General features: G+C 41.3%; 2 protein-coding genes across 6 annotated transcripts; both read right to left on the bottom strand.

The window, feature by feature from the left end:
- Positions 1–6,546: 6,546 nt before the first annotated feature.
- Positions 6,547–11,917, bottom strand: LOC136697441 (coiled-coil domain-containing protein 42-like). 3 transcript variants are annotated; one of them, XM_066672558.1, is made up of 8 exons: positions 11,771–11,917; positions 10,569–10,671; positions 10,277–10,381; positions 8,569–8,769; positions 8,180–8,401; positions 7,474–7,638; positions 7,003–7,091; positions 6,547–6,857 (listed from the first exon to the last, which is right to left on the bottom strand). In XM_066672558.1, the coding sequence occupies exons 1-7, from the start codon at positions 11,833–11,835 to the stop codon at positions 7,011–7,013; spliced, it is 942 nt and encodes a 313-aa protein (XP_066528655.1). In that variant the 5' UTR covers positions 11,836–11,917; the 3' UTR covers positions 6,547–6,857; positions 7,003–7,010. The 3 variants fall into 3 exon arrangements, with proteins under 3 accessions (XP_066528655.1, XP_066528653.1, XP_066528656.1); XM_066672556.1 differs by lacking the exon at positions 6,547–6,857 and having other exon boundaries at positions 6,922–7,091; XM_066672559.1 differs by lacking the exons at positions 6,547–6,857; positions 11,771–11,917 and adding an exon at positions 11,472–11,661 and having other exon boundaries at positions 6,922–7,091.
- A 1,176-nt stretch (positions 11,918–13,093) lies between these two features.
- On the bottom strand, positions 13,094–20,346 carry sdf4 (stromal cell derived factor 4). Of its 3 annotated transcripts, none has more exons than XM_066672553.1 (7): positions 20,180–20,346; positions 18,569–18,913; positions 18,099–18,235; positions 17,469–17,582; positions 16,040–16,198; positions 15,651–15,826; positions 13,094–15,315 (listed from the first exon to the last, which is right to left on the bottom strand). In XM_066672553.1, exons 2-7 carry the CDS (start codon positions 18,874–18,876, stop codon positions 15,139–15,141), a joined length of 1,071 nt encoding a protein of 356 aa, XP_066528650.1. In that variant the 5' UTR covers positions 18,877–18,913; positions 20,180–20,346; the 3' UTR covers positions 13,094–15,138. The 3 variants fall into 3 exon arrangements, with proteins under 3 accessions (XP_066528650.1, XP_066528651.1, XP_066528652.1); XM_066672554.1 differs by lacking the exon at positions 20,180–20,346 and adding an exon at positions 19,990–20,148; XM_066672555.1 differs by lacking the exon at positions 20,180–20,346 and adding an exon at positions 19,380–19,627.
- Positions 20,347–20,668: the final 322 nt, after the last annotated feature.

The following is a 20,668-nucleotide window of genomic DNA, read 5'->3' as shown; positions in this document are numbered from 1 at the left end:
TGTGTGTGTATACACACAAAGACACTGTTATAAACATAAATATCAAACAAATTTTGGAAATTTGTATGAGTTTACAACAGGGAGCACAACCTGTGTTGTCTGCAATGATCACATTTGAAAGCTGAGGCTAAACAGGTTACGCTCAAAGATGCTGTTGTAGCCCCATGATTTTCACAAATATGACTGATATATACACTGTTGGAAGTGAAAATCAAAACCACACAAATATTGTCACAGTTGCTCTGAATGGCGTCGGGGTACAAAACAATAAATCTAAAATGATTATGTTATTATTAGTCGTATAGAGTAGTCAGCTATTGCAATCAAACACAGTTCAGAACGAGGGGAAATAAGCCAATTATGCTGCAGAAGCTAAAATGCTAAACAACTGCGTATGTATTTTGGCTAGTGCCACTGACAACCTAATGCACAGCACAGTGAGAGAGTGCTGTTTTTTTTTAAAGAAGGAACTAGTGTGTAATACTCATGCTTTAAACTCCTTTAAAATTGAAAGCATTTGATTAGTTCCCAAAGCTTCACCGCTGCAGATGTATCCCTTTCCAGTGTGGACTGGGAAAAATTCTATACCACATACACGAGACATAAACAAAAATGGGAGGACTGTTTACATTCCTAGTTTCCGAAATGTGGAAGCCATGCAGACACATAGCTAAAATTATCGTGAGCGGGAGAATTCCAGAGCATGCTCTGTCTAAATGAAAACAGTTCTGTTGTACCACATGGAGAAAGACATGGATTTAAAAAAAAAAATAGCATTTTGATTTTAAATATCTCAGTGTATAATAATAGAGAGCTGGGGCTATTACACAAAGGAGAACCTTTCAGATTCAGATGTAAGCTTATATATATATATATATATAATTATTTGTGTGTGTGTGTTCAAACCCTGTTTCTTTTAGAGCTGGGATTTTTTTCTGTAAAATACAAAATAAATTAAAATAATGAATAAAAACAAGAATCTGTGATTTGTTCTTTTTTTTCTTGACCTTAATTTTCACTGACAAATCTAAAATGAAATGTTTTTGCGAATATAAACAAGTTTGGAATTCAATGCTTGCCACAAACTCCACAAGGCTGAGACTCAGTCTCTGCATCCAAAGAGGGGTCATCACTTTGAGACAAATGTAGTAAGAGAACAGTTTAACAAGAGCACAAACAAGAATGTTCTACTGTACTTAACATCGTGAGGATGTTTGGGAAATCTGGGGAAAGCTCAGCCTGTGTTGGGTAAGGCTGGAAACCACTGTTGAATGTGAGCTTTCAACCCCTTAGACGCCACTGGATTAGATGCTGTCATGATAAATATAGCCAGAAAGTCTCAGGAGTACTTCAGAAAACCATTGTCACTTAACGCCGTCCACCACTGCATCAAGAAATGCACTGAAATCTGAGTCCATGTTTCAGCTTGTTTTCTGGGGAAAAAATGGCATTAAATCCTTCAAAGATGAAAGGAAATATACTGGCTGTTATCAGCAAACGGTGAATAAGCCATCATCTATTTTGGAGACGCATGTCTTTCATTGGAGGGTGGCACGGCAGCGCAGCAAGTAGTGTCGCAGTCACACAGCTCCAGATCCTGGAGGTTGTGGGTTTGATTCACGCTCTGGGTAACTGTCTGTGAGGAGTGTGGTGTGTTCTCCCTGTGTCTGCGTGGGTTTCCTCCGGGTGACTGTCTGTGAGGAGTGTGGTGTGTTCTCCTTGTGTCTGCGTGGGTTTCCTCCGGTTGACTGTCTGTGAGGAGTGTGGTGTGTTCTCCCTGTGTCTGCGTGGGTTTCCTCCGGGTGACTGTCTGTGAGGAGTGTGGTGTGTTCTCCCTGTGTCTGCGTGGGTTTCCTCCGGGTGACTGTCTGTGAGGAGTGTGGTGTGTTCTCCCTGTGTCTGCGTGGGTTTTCCTCCGGGTGACTGTCTGTGAGGACTGTGGTGTGTTCTCCCTGTGTCTGCGTGGGTTTCCTCTGGGTGACTGTCTGTGAGGACTGTGGTGTGTTCTCCCTGTGTCTGCGTGGGTTTCTTCCGGGTGACTGTCTGTGAGGAGTGTGGTGTGTTCTCCCTGTGTCTGCGTGGGTTTCCTCCGGGTGCTCCAGTTTCCTCCCACAGTCAAAAAACACACGTTGGTAGGTGGGTTGGCGACTCCACAGTGTCCGTAGGTGTGTGTGTGTGTGTTGCCCTGTGAAGGACTGGTGCCCCCTCCAGGGTGTATTGCCGCCTTGTGCCCAATGAATCCAGGTAGGCTCTGGACCCACCGCGACCCTGAACTGAATGAATGTCTTTCATTGGAATGATGTGGAGACATAAAAAAAAAATCAATTTGCAAAACTGCAGCAATCAGTTTTTAAAAATGATTGAAAAGTGTAATTAAAAGTAACAGCTATGTAACAAAATTCTTTTGTACATTTTTCAGTTAAATAAAGGTTAAAGAGGATTAACAAATCACAGAAACTGTAGTAATGTCTACTCAAATAAGTTAATAAAATAATAATTCTACTTCTGTCTGTTTTGTTACACTGCAGCATTTGGAGCTTTAATATCAATATTTTAAACCAAAAAGATCAAAAAGGGGAAGGATGTATTCGTACACACTTCCGTTCCTGTGCTGATACATGACTGATTCTGGATGTTTAAAACGTTCCACTGCGTTTCTGGAAACAGATAACAATACTTTCACTGGAGTATGTGATTTAGAGTAAACGTCTCTGAAAGCTTGTGAAGTGGACCAACAAAGTGCACAAGAGGACTGTGTACATAAAGCAGCTTATCATCAAAAGGAAGGGAAACCGTGGAACTCTGAATATGGAAGTAGGGTCAGATCTTGTACCAGTTCATTCACTGGTCAGCATTAAACTCATACTCATGCTGGAGCTGTGAAAACTCACTTTTCCAGATAAAGTGGAACTCACTAGACTTCACTGGGTTTTATACAGATGTAGGCAGGGTATCTTTAATCTGTACTCCACCACTAGTATTGGAACTGAAGGAAATAATGACTTAATAAAAGTAAAATAACTTTCCATAAACAACTTGAATAGAAGCCCAAAACTAGCCACTCAGGATCGAGACACTTACAGAACAATAGAGGAACCTCTTAATACATTCATTCATTCATTCATTCATTCATTCATTGTCTGTAACCCTTATCCAGTTCAGGGTCGCGGTGGGTCCAGAGCCTACCCGGAATCATTGGGCGCAAGGCGGGAATACACCCTGGAGGGGGCGCCAGTCCCTCACAGGGTCTTAATACACAGAGAATCTGGGGATGCATTTGGTCTAAATTCTAATGTCACTGGTGTGACCCAATCACAAAGAAATCATCTCAGAAAAAAGTCAATTAAATTACCACAAAGAACAAATCCATCAATAGTTTACTTAAGTAAATGTATCTGAGCAAATTTGACTTGTTACCACTAGTTATTACTAGCACTTCTTCTTTTAAACATGGGCCAGAAAATCAACACCAATGAAAAGGTGGTAGATCTAATGAACTAGGTTGGATTTCTCTGATCTGTATTTATTTGTTTGAGCCTAGTGCACTAAATCTGATGTCACGGACTGGGTTTCCTTCTCTAAAACAATATCTTTACACAGTACCCTTTCACAGCTAGTGCAATCACTCATGTCATGCTTGTTGTGTGGAATTTGCTTCTTTAGTTTAGCACCGGAGCTCCAAATCTAATGTAACTAACAAGTAACCGAAGCTATGTCATCAGTTAGCATCATGCTAGATAGCCCCATGATATGTTCAAATACATGTAGACCACTGTTTTATGGTGTACCCAGACACACCTTTTGTAAGCTCCATACAAACATACTGCCAATAGAATAGCAGACACATGAGTCTGAAGTTTCCCACTGCCCTCCAACGCCCATTATTCACCTGAAGGGAACCTTGAAAAAGAACTACTACAAGCTCATAAGATAAAATACACTATAAATAGGCAATAAAGGCACGGACACCTGCTCGTCCACTGTATTGTCTGAAAACATTGGCACAAACACATGCCTTCTGGAAAGGCTTTACACCAGATGTTGCAACATAAATGTAATGCCATGCCTTTAGTCACAAGAGCATTAGTCAGGTGAAGTACTGATTTTGACGGATTAGTTCTGGATCACAAGTAACACTCCCACTCATCTCAAAAGTACAAGTACAAGATCTCTGAATTTTAACTGGTCCACAGCCAAGAGGAGGCCTTATTCTCATCTAGCCGACATTTATATTGAGCATAGTGGGTTTTAATAAAAGAACATATACATTTGTCTCATTGCCATTGCGACTTCTTGTTGCTAGCATCACCATTGCAAAGAAACCAGAGTGGGCACATTTTCCCACAGTTAACCATTTTATGGGAAATACTCAGAATGGCTTTATTTACATTTGCACCCCTGAATTATACAGACTACTTGGAAAATCAGCAGAACTCCCTTTTATCATGCTTCAACTCATGGCAGCAACAAAATCACTATGGTTGGTGTTACATAGAGGCTAAGGCTTAATTTGGCAGACCTGGGTTCCCAGCTTGGACAGGAAAACGATACCAATGAGACTCCTTACATCTGTAACATGAATAAAATCATTAGTAGCAGGCACAATGAGTGTCCATACATTGTTCAGACAAATCAAATCTGTTTTCCTTGCATATACCAAGTCTGGAAGATATTATCACAACAAAGATTGGGAACAAGCTTTAGTTTGGGTGCAGCCTATAAGAGCGAGGGTCTGCGCACATCTGGACAGTGAAACGTACGTAAACATGCTTCATAATTGCGCTATATTTCAACGCTGGGAGAACAGGATATGAGCTACTTAATCCCACCTTAATCTGAGCGCCCTCGGTGACATGAGGCCTCGTGCCCTCGGTGACCTGCACCCACACAAACTAACCAGAGAACCGTCTGGACTGGCCAAATCTGAGGTTTTTCTGCAGGGCCCAGGCTCAAAATCTGCAGCCATGTGACTTACAGGAAGGGGAAAAAGACCACCTCCCACCCTTCAAGCTCTCTCCCTGCCTCTCTCGCCCTCCTCTCTCTCTCTGTTTCGCCCTCTATGCTCTCGCTCTCTCAATATGCACCCCCCCACCACAAAATCTGCCCCCAAGTGGCCCCTACTGGGCCTTTTTTTTTTTTTCCAGGAAAGGGGCCCGGTGGACAAGCGCAGGGGCCTGAGCACAGGGGAGAGAAAAGGCCTGGCTCATTGAGAAAAACAAAAACAGCGAGGGGAGGTGGGAAGACTCTCCCTCCCTTACATAACAGTCTCCAGCAGAAGCGAGAGAGAGAAAAAACAAGGCTTTTTTTTTTTTTTTTTCAACAGCCACTAGGCTCAAAACCCGTCTGTCTACACTCCGCCACACCCTACGGTGGAGCTCGGCAAAAATTTCATCAGCAAAGACTGTATGTTTATTTCTTTACAAGGACTTAGCATACTCAGAGCACATACAGTACTGCACAAGTGCTGCACAGGAGATGGCTCTTTTTTTTTTTTTTTACCAGAGATAAAGATAAAAACTGTGATTGGAGGTAACCAACTTGCTTACTTAATTGCTAAGTGGCTTCCAAAAGATATCATTATTTAAAAAAAAAAAAGATATAAACAATGGGAGTCATAACAACCACGCAAGACCTGGAAGAGCATAATACATACCATAATACTCACCACCATGGGTCTGAATGGACGTGTAGCTGCCAAAAAGCTCTTAATGTGAAGCAAAAAAATCAATAAATAACTGACCACTCCAGAGCCCAGTCTTCAAAACTACCGAGTGTTGTGTTTGTTGTTTGTGAAGCAGCAAAAATCTCCTTTAAAATTGAATGGAATTCTTTTAAAAACTGATATTCTCCTGAAAAGAAAGTCTAGTTGAAACAAAGGTGCACTTTAAAGGAGGTTTAAAGGTCTGTAATGTGTCTAAACATTTGTGGGGACTGTCCTGTCTGTTGTGAATTTGTTCAAGCCTAGCTAAAGATTCTGATATAAGCAGCCATTTTGTGTCTTTGGTGAGACAGCAAATGGCAGAAATGTACTATTATCTTCGCAAAATCAGATAAAAATAAATATAATACATTAGTATTAGTACTCACAGTAGAGGTTCAGTGTACATGAAGCTAAACCAAACTGTCCTGGATAAACTGAGGTACGTCTTCGAGCAGAGTTTTAAAGCTGATATTTGAACGCCATCTTGTGGCAGACATTGCTTTAATCATGTTGAAAGAAAAAGTCAGTTATCTTTTACTAAGGTTTTGTTACTAAGTAATGTAATACCATTGTAACATTCATTCACTCATTAGCTAGACAGCTACCTTCCGTAGCCATAAACAGACCCTATTGTTGTTGTTGTTGTTGTTGTTGTTGTTTACTTATATTTAAAAATATCTACATTTCTGCTGATGGCTGTACCTTGTACCTATTTTTGTGGAAAGGTCTGAGATGTAATAGGATTTTTTCCCTCTCTTCACCCCTCATTGCTCTCAATATTATACACAGCATTATAAATACAGATATATTTTATTTTATTAATTAAACATTAGGGCGGCATGGTGTCGCAGCAGGTAGTGTCGCAGTCACACTGCTCCAGAGACCTGGAGGTTGTGGGTTTGATTCCTACTCCGGGTGATTGTCTGTGAGGAGTGTGGTGTGTTCTCCCTGTGTCCGCGTGGGTTTCCTCTGGGTGCTCCGGTTTCCTCCCACAGTCCAGAAACACACGTTGGTAAGTGGATTGGTGACTCAAAAGTGTCCGTAGGTGTGAACGTGTGTGTGTGTGTGTGTTGCCCTGTGAAGGACTGGCACCCCCTCCAGGGTGTATTCCCGCCTTGCGCCCAATGATTCCAGGTAGGCTCTGGACCCACCGCGACTGGATAAGGGTTACAGATAATGAATGAATGAACAATTAACCATTGCTTTTGATTTCCATTGTATTGCTTTAATAGCCTGCAAAATATTTTTAAAGGCAATCATTTCAGATCAATTACTAAAAGTAAATCAAAACAACCGATCACCTGGTGTTTTAATCATGACCTGTGAGAGCTGATTCTGTATTACTGAGCTCCTCCCAAATGTAGATCAGCTCAGATAGCAATGTCTGGATCTATAAATAAACAAGAAGAAATATTATCTTTACCCTCAACAAAGTTTAACACTTATTTGAATAACTGAAATTATCCAATGGTTTTTATAACTTTGTAAAACTAAACAGTCGTCCTGCTTTAATCTGATATTTACATGGTTTAAAAAGAATGTGACACTTCTTTTGTACGGGAATCAATGGGGGGATTTGTGTTGTATATTTGTTTTTGAATGTTGCTTCTGATGGTTAGTGTAATAGTCAGTTCTGTGTTTTGTGATGTTTCGTGTGCAGGGACTGTGTAAAAAAAATAAAAATCTGACAGAAATACAGTAATTGTTAAGAATATATTTTTGTGTGCTTCATTACTGGATCAGGCTAAAGTCAATGTGGCTTTTGGTAATACCTTCTCCAGCTGTTTGAATGTATCTTCTGGGGCAATCGATGTCTTTCCAGTGTCTCTGGCCCTCTTACATAGACTCTGGTACAGGTCAAGTGTGGCCATCTTAATTGTACCCAACAGGATCGTTTTCTCAGCTGCTGTGTTCTGAATATGGGCCCATCGAGACTCCTGATCACAGAGTGACAGTTTTACACAGGGTAGATTTTACATTATCCTTTATTCCTTATACACTCCTTAGCATTTACATTTGGAGTATGAAACGTTTCTATGTTATGTATTAGAGCCTCTATGTAAGATAAATAGAGATACAGAGTCCTGTGAGAAGACGACTCAGTGCTATGGCTCTGAAAGAACGTGGAGCTGTCAAGAGCATATAAAAATGAAAAGAAGACACAAGCAAAGTAGCTGACGTTCTGGTGCCAGAGCTCAGATCTTAAATTCACTGAAATATGTTTAAAGACTGAACCTTGAAGTTATGGAATGGGGTTATGAGATAAATTTCAAATGACCAGACATTAAATAAAAGACATATATGTAAGGTGGTCTCTGACTTTTGCCCAGTACTTTTTGTAGAGGGCTGGAAGGAGAAACTCTGGTCCAGTGGGCATGTGGATTGGCATTAGTCCCATTGGTTTGTTATTGCAGTATTGTGTGTGTGTGTGTGTGTGTGTGTGTGTGTGTGTGTGTGGTTATTTGTATCCTGGCTCACCCAGATTATGACATCTGCTTGGGCTTTGTCCAGTTGATTCTGGAGCTGGGTGAGAGTGTTGCTGCAGTGGAGCACTGTGTCGGTGCCCTGCTCTTTGATACAGCTAAGCTGAGCCTTACACTTCTCGATGCTCTCCTGGTTCTGCCGAGTGATCCTCAGCAACTCCTCACGTGTTAGAGTCAGAGTCTCGTACTGGGACATCACCTGATGAATCTCCTGAAACTGAAAGGACGTTTCACTGGTTAAAAGCGTGTTTGTATGCTTTTCTAAGTGAAAGTACATTTGCACGTCCTTCATTGCCCATCAGTTTACGTCCATAATTATGAATTCCAAAATGACACTATTTATTTATTTAATTATAAAAAGGAATTATGCAAATGATGACCAACCTGGTCACTGGCTTTCACTATTTTGTCCACAAACGTGCGATAAAAGGCATTTTTATTGACATGTTTCTGTAGTTGATCTCGCTCCTTGATCAAAGATTTCATCTCCTGCTGCAGGGCCTTGATGTCAGCTTCCTTCTGATTGATCAGCTCTCTCTCCCGGGTCACGGTTCTCATTGCCTGGCAGTGCTTCTCCTCATGGCGCTGCGCAGAGGACAGAATAAGAGGAAGACTGAAGATTTGGAAAATGATTGTTTCCAATATCATGAATCTATCACACCTCTATTGTATAGTGAACAAAATTAAATGTCCCTGTTAGATAGATAGATAGATAGACAGACAGACAGACATTCACAAAAAGTCCCTGCCTCTGTTGCCACACTCCATCGCACCTGCTGCTTGAACAGATTGGTTCCTTAGGTTAATGACTTCAGAAACCCTGGCTGTCTGGCTCCGCCCATTTCAGGCTGTTTTTTGAACTCTGCAGTTTTAAAGCAGAAATGCTCAGCAATTGTGCTGACCGCTTGTTTTAGTGTAGAAACAACACTTGTTTTCACTTGAGGGGGGTCTGTAATATTTGTTCAATATATGAAAGACATTACAAATATATGGGTTATCATAAAAGGTCTGAAATATGTTGTACGTGCCATATTTTGTGCTTAACTTTTTCAGATGGGCAAGTAAACAATAAATGGGTATTAATATGTGCAGGATGTTCTTGGTAGATGATTTCTCAACACGTTTACTTAGAAAATCAATAAGGAATTGGCAAGGCATGCCCAAACCGATTATAATATTCATTCATTGTCTGTAACCCTTATCCAGTTCAGGGTCGTGGTGGGTCCAGAGCCTACCTGGAATCATTGGGCGCAAGGCGGGAATACACCCTGGAGGTGGCACCAGTCCTTCACAGGGCAACACACACACACACATTCACTCACACACTCACACCTATGGACACTTTTGAGTCGCCAATCCACCTACCAACATGTGTTTTTGGACTGTGGGAGGAAACCGGAGCACCCGGAGGAAACCCACACAGACACAGGGAGAACACCCCACACTCCTCACAGACAGTCACCCGGAGGAAACCCACACAGACACAGGGAGAACACCCCACACTCCTCACAGACAGTCACCCGGAGGAAACCCACACAGTCACGGGGAGAACACACCACACTCCTCACAGACAGTCACCCGGAGGAAACCCACGCAGACACAGGGAGAACACACCACACTCCTCACAAACAGTCAACCGGAGGAAACCCACGCAGACACAGGGAGAACACACCACACTCCTCACAGACAGTCACCCGGAGGACACCCACTCAGACACAGGGAGAACACACCACACTCCTCACAGACAGTCACCCGGAGGAAACCCACGCAGACATAGGGAGAACACACCACACTCCTCACAGACAGTCACCCGGAGGAAACCCACGCAGACACAGGGAGAACACACCACACTCCTCACAGACAGTCACCCGGAGGAAACCCACGCAGACACAGGGAGAACACACCACACTCCTCACAGACAGTCACCCGTATAATATATTAAAAAGTATAATATTTAAAAATCCAAATTTATTTCTATAGAATATGTATGAATAATCACTTTATCCATTAGTATTTTGTAAATAACAAATAAATCAATATGAGAAATTGTCCCAGCGTCCCATAGAACATTTTTGCCAGATATTAAAGACACCTGTAGAAAGTTGTCAAATTTATGCAGGTCGTGTTTCGTGTGCTCTTCTTTCCCCTTCAAATCATCTTTCTGCAGCCGAAGTGCCAACAAAGTGGACTCCAAGTCCTGAAAGGAAATATGGTCATTCAGTGACTGTAGAGAATCCTGGAATGTGAAGGTAAAATGGTAAAAACCCACATATCACCCCAGAGAGGACGGATCCAAAACAACTCACACAAGAGCTAACTGTGCTGCTTTCAATGTTTTTGATGCTTGGCTAACAACAATCAGTTTAAAGACAGTGTTGCCTCACCTCTTTCTGCTGCTCCATGGCTTTTTGGGCATCCTTTGTCTCACGACCCTTCTGCATGAGATGAGACAATGCCAACATCTCATTTCCATAAATGGTGGTCTTTCTGCAAATACAGCAACCTTATGTACTTTACTAACGTAGCTATAATCCCTTACACGTAATTCAAATTGAAATTAATTTTCTGTACATGAAAAGCATGTTCACATGCTTGAGTCAAGAGTTTGCCACCAAAAGTATGATTAAAAAATATACCACTTCTATATAACAATGCCAAAAAAAATCACATTTCTTTTTAATTTTAGTATATTACTTTTAACTGTAGCTAATTTTTCTCCAAAGCATTAGCTACTGTAAGGTTTGTGAATTTAAACGAGCTTCACAAATCAGTGGCCTGTAAATCATTCCTATCTAGAGTCATTTAGTATACTTTTGTCTAAATAAACTAACAATATAATAATACAATAGGAGGAAAAAAAACATTCTTTGACAGTGCTACACAATTAGTTTTATGAAGTCTAGCACAAGCTTACTCCAAAATCTGAAGCCATTAAAGGCTTCCTTTCAAACTGCTGCTAAATGAACGAATAAATAAATAAATGAATAATAAAAAAGAAAGAAATGAAAAAGACCCAAGGCATCTAACTGCTAATTCTGTCATGTTAGCTAACAGATGCTACTGTTGGCTAGCATCATGCTAAATGTTGTTAAGGAGAAATGGGAGAGCTATGCCATATAACTACCCCACTTAATGTGAAAAAAGCTTAATGTGACTTAATGTACTAAAACAAGGACATAGGAACACTAAAAAGTATATCGCTACATACACCACATTAAGCTGTGGATGTACAATAGGCTTAAATGTGAAGGAAAAAAAGTACTTTTACAGCAGGGGAGAGCACTTACCAGTAGTAGCTAGCTAGCACTAGCTAACTGAGAAAAATTTGGTTCTCCTAGGTCATTTAGTAAAGTAAGCCACGTTAAGTTTGTTTCTTTTTTTCCATTATTAGGGACATAGGTGGGACTTAACAAAGATTAAATTAAAGGAGTTAAGCAAATTTCTTTTGGCCACATTAGTCAACCTGCACACATTTTGGAAAGACCTAGCATAGCATAGCTAATCATGGGCATAGCCAACACTCAGTGACCAGAAACAAGAAGGTAAATATTTAGTAAGTAGTGTGCACTTGATTTATAGCACTTACACCAACTGGTCAGGGAGATTTTCTGCATAGTAACTCCTGAAATAGTCAGAGAGATTCAGAGACATTGTGCTGATGGACTGCAATAAAATAAATTCCAGAATAATAACGCAGTATGTGTAGTGGAAGCTCAAGTATGGGTTTTATTACAAGTTGAAGAAAAACAACGGTCTCCTAGCAACAAGAGCCTTGGTCATCAGAATTACAGTCTATGACCAAGTGTACACCCTCTTCTGTAGACACCTCCATTAATTAAACTCATAAAAACCCCATCTCTGTTAGTTCCTTCATCTGTTGACAGTATTGGTTTCTTAGTTTTGTGACATATGAAACGTTGACTGTCTACATCTTCTGGATTGAGACTGTCTTTGGAACAATGCGGTTTCAAACCCGATACTCTCAGCCATGGCACTGACTGCTTGTTTTCCTTGTGATATCCTTTCAGCAACAGACGAAACACCTTATTATCTGTGGAAAGGGTCTTTAATAATCTCTGTAACATTTCCTCTGGGAAGCTTTCACAACTCCAGCTCCCAATGGGCAGAATAAGAACAGTAACATTGAAATACAGAGTGAGTCAATAGTCAAAGGACTCCCTTTAATTTCTTTGATTTACTACATAACCACCTCACCTTGCCCTTGATCCAATATGGCAGGCATGTTGTGGGCAAAGCCTAAAACAGTGGCGGCCAACCAGTCGATCGATAAATTATGGCTGCTTCAGTATCGTGTTTAAGTTACTATAGTTGTGTCATGCAGTGGTTCGTGGTTTTATTTAATGTAAATTGAATTGTAATGAGTCTGGCATTAATCCTGGTAGATCTTTCATTTGTTCAGATTTCAAAAGATGATCTCGCACGTGAAAAAGTTGGTGACCACTGGCCGAAAACAAAGGCCAGATATTCAGATAAAAGTGTGTCCTGTAACTTTTGACTCACCCTGTATTTCTAATCAGAGTATTCTCCAGGGAACGGCTGAAATACTGGTTTTTGTTTTGATGCTTATCTTACAGAAACCTTCTTGCCTCATTTTTGAAGTTAAGGGTTTACATATCACTAAGCAATTGTGACAGCATGCGTTTTTATCCTGTTGTGAGCTGTACCTTTGGTGCCAACTCCTGCCTAAAACTCAGGTGTAACTATGTGGGTCTGCAAATGGATTTTATTTAATTGAATTAATACATTCTAATGCATGTGCCTCTAAACTGTGTTTTTAAGCTGCAAGGGTTCCAGTGTACCTGCCACAAAGAGTAAAATAACGGTCTTAAGGTACACATTGTAAAAATTCACAAATGTATTTTTTAATGCATAAATACATTGACTTTAAAAGCTTTGAGAAATTCTGCAACTCGAAGAAGATATGGGGAAAACAGCTGAAACAAATGGCTTTAAATCAAGCAGTTCCACAGGATGAGGGCATTAAATGATCAATGCACTGTACATAGATGGCTTTATCAAATCATATCATGCACGAGGAGGTAATAATACATCAGCCGAGAAAGCAGTGTATGAGAACAGAATCAAACACAAAGCAAACGGGCCCTTAGCAAAGCATTAGTGTCCACTTCAGCTCATTGTCGTCTTAAATGAGGTTCCAAGTGAATGAATTAAAACATCTACCACTGAAATATTCCAGTTTTGGTACAGCAAGTGCTGAAAGTATCAAGCCCTTATTTATTTTGCCATTAAAACATTAATATTTAATTAATATTTAGATCAAGCACAGGGTTTCTGTCCTATTTTAAAAGATTGGTAAATATTTAGTTTCATTTTGGAGAAACAGAAAACAACATTTAAGTTGGTCTTTCATTCTGCGTTCTGAGTTAAAGACCACAAGCAATACTTTGGACGCCAAGTACAACAGTCAGTGCTCAGCAAGGTACCAGATTCCAGAGCCAGTGTGCTATTTAGTGTACGCTAAGTAAAACCAACTGCCTCCGGATCAAACCTCACTGCCAGGAAATCAATGAGAAATCTCCCACAAAAACCCAAAGACCACCCCAATGTTCTGCATCCTATTCTTCTCCAGGGGATAGAGCAGGCTGATGGATGAGCTTTAAATGTGCCATAAAGAGAAACTGAACTCTATAAACAAACATTATATATTATATAGGTTTATCTACCAATAACTAGATTTTGTCCTTTATTTTTAAATTCTTCAAAGTGCAAATCATTTCAGACACTTACTCTTTTTTCAAAACGCCTGCATAATACAGTTATCAACATGTAAAGGTGGCTTCATAGTAGTGCACAGTTCTACGGAAAACAACCAAGTCAGAATTGTTCGTAGTTGTGGTGCCGAGAATCAACACGAAGTCTTTAATGGGCTTAAAAGCTGCCTCACAAAGTGATCACACGGCAGGGTTATGAGTGAGGTATGAGTGAAAATACACTAGTATTTTCTATTAATGTTTTGGCCCGAGTCCATGATGTAGAGGTACATCTGAGCTGCTTTGTGTTTCACAATCAGACCACTCTGGATTTGTTTAAACCTCTGAAGTTAAATTATGCCAAAACTTTAAAAGATACATTGAGTTCTTTTAACTTTAATTCTGAATAATAATAAAAAAAACACTTTTTTATACTAAATTTCTATACATCTTTAATTTGACTGAGTGCGACAGACTTATGATTAATTTATGATGCAAATATACATGTGTTACGACATACTTTTGGCATCAACGTTCTCCTTTAGGGTGGTTAGCCCTTGAACTTTCCTCTTCCTTGGTGAAACCGCTTACTTTAAAGGCTCACCAACAACCCCTGGTGAGAGTCAGACATCTATATATTATGGAATATTCACAGTACAATATTATTTACATAATTTACTAATGCATCGCTTCAGGTTCTTGCAATTTCCTCTGAATACTACGAGGAAATCAAAAGACCTGGTTATACCGCAGAGCCATTATTTCCTCAGCCGAACTCATATACATACATTTGCCCCAACATAAACTGTCCAATCATTTATGAAAGTGACACAGTGTCTAAAATGCATTATAAAGCCATGGAACACAGTGTTTGAACAAGAGCTGCAATAGAAGGCAGAACCTGACAGAGCGAGGCTGTGCTGCATGAGAACACGAAGGAGGACTACCATCAACGTCTGAATGCTTTGCACTGAGACATAGGAGAGGCTTTAGAATGAACACACACACAAACACACACACACACACAACATTCCAGGCACTACTTCAAGCAACCGCACACACTCAAACTCGAATGAGCCAATCCAAACCCTGGCAGACAACAATGTACCCAATCCTTGGGATCTGTGTATATATGTGTCTGCATATTTAGTTGTTGGGCGGAATAGGATTTGTTTTTTTTTGTTTTGTTTTTTTTTTTGTGGAGGGATTTAAGGAGAATATCCTAGAACTCCTCGTGCACGTTGCGGGCGTAGTCCATGAGCTTGCTGCCAGTGAAGTACTCGCTGTATTTGAGAATTTCCTCCAGTTCCAAGCTGTGGTTCTGGTTCTCATCAGCCACAGCAATCATTTGTTTCGCTTCATTCAGGGCGTTGTACTCGTTCATAGGATCCATGTACTCCTGCAAGAGAGAGAAAAAAAAATGCCAGGACTGCTGGGTAGGAAGAGATGTGATCAAACATTGTATCTATTTTGAAATGTACAGTGTTCCAAGTATTTTCGCTCAAAATATATTGTATTGTTGTTGATGAAACGGGAAATTTAACGTTCTTTATAATAGAGTTTATTTTTGCCTGATCATTGGGTGTATTTAGTTATATATCTGTGTGTGTTAAGAATGTGTCTGAACATATTTCCTACTCCTTCTTGAAGAATGTTACCTCACTCGAAAGTTTACCTGTTTCACTCGGTCGTGATGCAAGTCTTACCCCATTCAAAACAAAACAAAACACCCACCTCGAGCTCTTCCATGGTGACGATGCCATTATGGTTTGCATCAATGACCTCCTCAAATTCCTTCTTCCGTTCACGGACCCAGTCATCGTCAATGTCCTGAGCCTGCTGGTTCTCAACTGTCCCCATGGGTAAGGAGATGAACTCGGACAAGGTCAGTTCCTTATCTCCGTCTTGATCTGCCAAAAAAAATGTTATCGAAAACACAGAGGATCTTGGTTGAGGGTAAGTTGCAAATGCTACAAACAGAAACAACAGCACAATCACTGTTGTATTGAAATTATTTAGTTTTTTTATTTTTGCTTAGAATAAAATGAATAAAATGTAGTTTTTCTTACACAATGATGACAATGCAATCTGAAGTGAACAGCTACATTCACATTAACACTAACCCAAGTCTCTGATGATCTCCTTAACCATGTACTTCAGCATGCCTCTGCTGTGCTCTGGATGAAGGAAGGAGAGGAACTCCTCCTCGTTCAGCAGCTGGTCAGCTGGAGGATTATCTGCCTGGAACCACCGATCCTTCAGACTCTCTAGCACTTCCTGGGCTGTGGACATACCACAAAACAAACACAAACCACTTTTATGATACTGCATGAGCGCATGGTAAATTGTCCCTAAAATAAACTACTAAATATTCACTCATTCATTCATTATCTGTAAATGCTTATCCAGTTCAGGGTCGCGGTGGGTCCAGAGCCTACTTGGAATCATTGGGCGCAAGGTGGGGATACACCCTGGAGGGGGCGCCAGTCCTTCACAGGGCAACACACACACACACACATTCACTCACACACACACACACCTATGGACACTTTGGAGTCACCAATCCACCTACCAACGTATGTTTTTGGACCGTGGGAGGAAACCGGAGCACCCGGAGCAAACCCACGCGGACACAGGGAGAACACACCACACTCCTCACAGACAGTCACCCGGAGGAAACCCACTCTGACACAGGGAGAACACACCAAACTCCTCACAGACAGTCACCCGGAGGAAACCCACGCAGACACAGGGAGAACACACCACACTCCTCACAGTCACTCGAAGGAAACCCACGCAGACACAGGGAGAACACACCACACAGACAGTCACCCGGAGGAAACCCACTCTGACACAGGGAGAACACACCAAACTCCTCACAGACAGTCACCCGGAGGAAACCCACACGGACACAGGGAGAACACACCACACTCCTCACAGACAGTCACCCGGAGGAAACCCACTCTGACACAGGGAGAACACACCAAACTCCTCACAGACAGTCACCCGGAGGAAACCCACGCAGACACAGGGAGAACACACCACACTCCTCACAGTCACTCGAAGGAAACCCACGCAGACACAGGGAGAACACACCACACAGACAGTCACCCGGAGGAAACCCACTCTGACACAGGGAGAACACACCAAACTCCTCACAGACAGTCACCCGGAGGAAACCCACACGGACACAGGGAGAACACACCACACTCCTCACAGACAGTCACCCGGAGGAAACCCACACAGACACAGGGAGAACACACCACACTCCTCACAGTCAGTCACCCGGAGGAAACCCACGCAGACACAGGGAGAACACACAACACTCCTCACAGACAGTCACCCGGATCGGTAATCGAACCCACAACCTCCAGGTCCCTGGAGCTGTGTGACTGCGACACTACCTGCTGCACCACCATGCCGCCCCAATACTAAATATGATACTGTTTATGAATCAGAAATAATAATGCAAACTTCAATATTAATGATACATTTATGACTGATGTACACGGTATCGACGATATCTGCAGAACATCTTGCAATCTCACTTACTTTCCTCATCCACTTTGAGTTCTTCATTGTTCTTTATCTTCTCAGCCACATCCTTCTCATTGAAGCCTTTGCTGGCCAAAAATTTCACTCGGTATTCGTCCCATGTCACATGTCCTAAAAAAACACCATTTTGAGTGAATATGGTTGAAATCCTGTGGTTTGACTTGACCGTTCACAACCAGTATGTTGAAACCAATGTCAGCTTGATGCAAAATCAAAATCATTTCTCAAAGAGAACGCTGGAGGGTTTGGACCATGAGCTCCGTGATACAGTCAGCAGTTTCCATCTGTACTTTCTGTAATATCTGTCTACAGTAAATTCCTATACAGTAGACTCAGAAGACTAGTTTCTGTAGCTTAAATGCTAGGGGAATATTATCTATACCAAATATAAAAAAGAATCTTGAAACAGGGATATAGGAAATAAACACACTACAGATATAATATCATGTTAAAACAATATAATTACATGTGGAGAATACCCAATAAAACATTTGGGAACTCTTTAGCGGCAAATTTACATACTGCAACCTTCTGTGCCATCAATACTGTAAAAGTTATTCATCAGCATAATGATTTACAAACGGCATCTAGTTCAGCGCTACTGCAAACTACAGCCCACAAACGTACCATCCCCATCGGGGTCAACAGCACGAAAGCTCAGTTTGTTCTCTCTAACTGCCTCTTGGAAGTGCTCTTCAGTTTTCTCCATGATCCAGCGCTGCATCTCCTTTGCACTGACACTTCTATCTTTATTGAAATCAACCCTAGCAAGAGAACAGACAGAGGTTAACGTACTGTCATAGTGCTGAAGGTAAGACACCAAATCATACAAAGTTATTAAAGTAAGAGTTTGAGTGACTTATTATTCCATATCTGGGAAATAGTTTTACAGCACAAACATGCGCAAGGAATAAGTCAAAAAACATCTACATCAACAGCATAGCTGCAGTACAAAACTAATGAAACACACTTCAGACACTGAACATGACTCTATATTTGGGGTAAGAATGACAGTGTGAAACATCTGCATATGTCCTCACTCTGCACTGTTATAGTCATTTCCCAATGCGCAGTAGATGACCTGAAAGTACACCTACTTGGTAAAGATCTCAACCAGTTTTTTTCTATTCTTCCTGGGCTCCGAGTCCTCCTCAAACTCTTCCATTTCTTTCCCCAGGAACACTTCTTGGTGGAAGTCCTTGTTCAGGTGTCCATCCATCTCCATTTTGACTCCGTTCAGGTGGTCAGGAGGGAGGATCTCATTCGCCTCTTTGCTACTTGGATTTTTGTCCTTGTGTGCGGACATGTTCGCTGGCCGAGCGTTCGCATCCAGCACCACGAACACGAACAGGATGATAGAGGCAGCAGCCAGCTGTCTGCCTTGAGCTCTCCTTCTGGAGGACATGACTTCCAGCTCACACCTCACAAACAGGTGGAGGACACTGTTAGACACAGAGAGAACATTTGAGCTCCCAAGAGGCAAAGGTGAATGCGTCGCCTACATGTTTACCATGTATTTAAACATTTAAAAAGACGTCTCCCAGTGACAATAGACTTTAATCTTTTTAACAAGTCATTAACATATTCATAATTCAATATTCATATTCAATAAAGCATAATTATTCACATTATTCTATTATTCATAGATTAAACATTCTTGCATATTCACAGATCTGTGTATATTGAATCAAGGCGTAGAATTAAATAATGTTTAAGGCATTTGGGGAGTTTAAATAACTATGAAATATTTTTTGATAGACCTCAGGAGGAATTTAATCGTTTTATTTACAACAAACAACTTCATTAGAGAATTTAAAGTTAATGAAAATTGTAAATACAAAAAAGTTCTAGTAATTTTGTAGCGAACCCCATCATCCCAAATCAGCCGTTATTGCTGAGCCAACTGACCTGAATCCCCACCGGCCTCTTACTCGAATTAAATCCCTTTTTCGAAATTGAACTCGATAGGAAGACTCGAATTAGGACCTTAAACCAGTTTCGGCTACTACATACAGAGACCTAACCTCATAGGGAAAGAGGCTAGAGGACAAAGTTCAACTAACAACGTTCACACTGTGTGTGGAAAGTAACCGTTACCGTCTGTGGCTGTGGCTGAGGCGAATTAACATTGTATGCCAAAGTCATAGATTAAGCCGAATAAGACTGAAGCGAGTGGACACTTAAGAACACCAGCTTCATCTCATACTCATTTGATACAAGTCTAACTCAATTAGCTCCTAACTCCCTACGTAGTGCACTATGTAGGTGATATAATAACGAATTATTCACTGTAACCGAGCACTGTTTATTCCGTTATATTCCGCATGACTTTCTGTTTAAGATGTAGTCAACTATTTGAACGTTTAAGCCCTAGTTTTATGACGGAGGTCGTTCACTATATAGGGAGCATGGAGCCATTTGAGATGTACCCTCATTTAGCCGTTAGCGTCTGTGAGTGTTAAAATACAACCTTCTCGTGTAGTACGACCGCTCTGACAAAAGAAACCGAGCAACCCACCTATTCAAGAGAAAACGACTCTTCAGAGACTGAGCTGAAACGGACGAATAGAGGTGTAAACTGAGCCGTAAAGCTATAAGTGTATTCCGCGGACTGTTCGGGCCGTCTGCGCTCAGTTCCGTTTTGATAGGAGAGTAGTTTCCTGTAGACGTGGCCCGGCGACGCTGCCCCGTGGGTGAACTCCACTCACCTGTTTCTCTCACAACCTCCTCCTCCTCCTCCCCCCAGAGACAGATAGCCGGGCCTGGACGGTACAGGTATTCAGATAAGGACCTGGTATTGTTTTTAGGAGCTAAACATTTCTCGTAACAGTCAGAACTGTGTCTTCTTCTGTTGAAAGGTGTTGATTATGTTAGTGGTTAGGGACAATGGCGCCTCCTGTGGTCACTCTGCTCTGAGGGAACCTTCCAGATTCTACAATCAGATGGGTCTCCTTTTAAAAAATGGAATATAATTAATTTCCTCAGTTTAACTGAAGCGTCTTCTCCGTTTAATATCCTCCAAATAACTAGTGTTCCCTAATCCTCAAAAAAAGTAAATAAATCCTTCAGTTTAAATTCCCCCCAACAAATCATTCATTCATTATCTGTAACCCTTATCCAGTTCGGGGTCGTGGTGGGTCCAGAGCCTACCTGGAATCAATGGGCGCAAGGCGGAAATACACCCTGGAGGGGGCGCC

This window comes from Hoplias malabaricus, chromosome 5, assembly GCF_029633855.1.
Source record: "Hoplias malabaricus isolate fHopMal1 chromosome 5, fHopMal1.hap1, whole genome shotgun sequence".
NCBI lineage: Eukaryota > Metazoa > Chordata > Actinopteri > Characiformes > Erythrinidae > Hoplias > Hoplias malabaricus.
Note: the sequence above shows the minus strand (reverse complement) of the source record. Positions and strands in the feature narration are given on the sequence as shown.

Coding starts and splice junctions, on each gene's coding strand:
- LOC136697441 (XM_066672558.1), bottom strand. CDS start 11,835: ATGTCTCTGAATCTCTCTGACTATTTCAGGAGTTACTATGCAGAAAAT. Junction 10,672..11,770: donor AATCTCCCTGACCAGTTGGT/GTAAGTGCTATA, acceptor CTGTATTTGCAG/AAAGACCACCATTTATGGAA. Junction 8,402..8,568: donor TAGTGAAAGCCAGTGACCAG/GTTGGTCATCAT, acceptor ACGTCCTTTCAG/TTTCAGGAGATTCATCAGGT.
- sdf4 (XM_066672553.1), bottom strand. CDS start 18,876: ATGTCCTCCAGAAGGAGAGCTCAAGGCAGACAGCTGGCTGCTGCCTCT. Junction 16,199..17,468: donor ACTCAAAGTGGATGAGGAAA/GTAAGTGAGATT, acceptor GTATGTCCACAG/CCCAGGAAGTGCTAGAGAGT. Junction 15,316..15,650: donor TCACCATGGAAGAGCTCGAG/GTGGGTGTTTTG, acceptor TCTCTCTTGCAG/GAGTACATGGATCCTATGAA.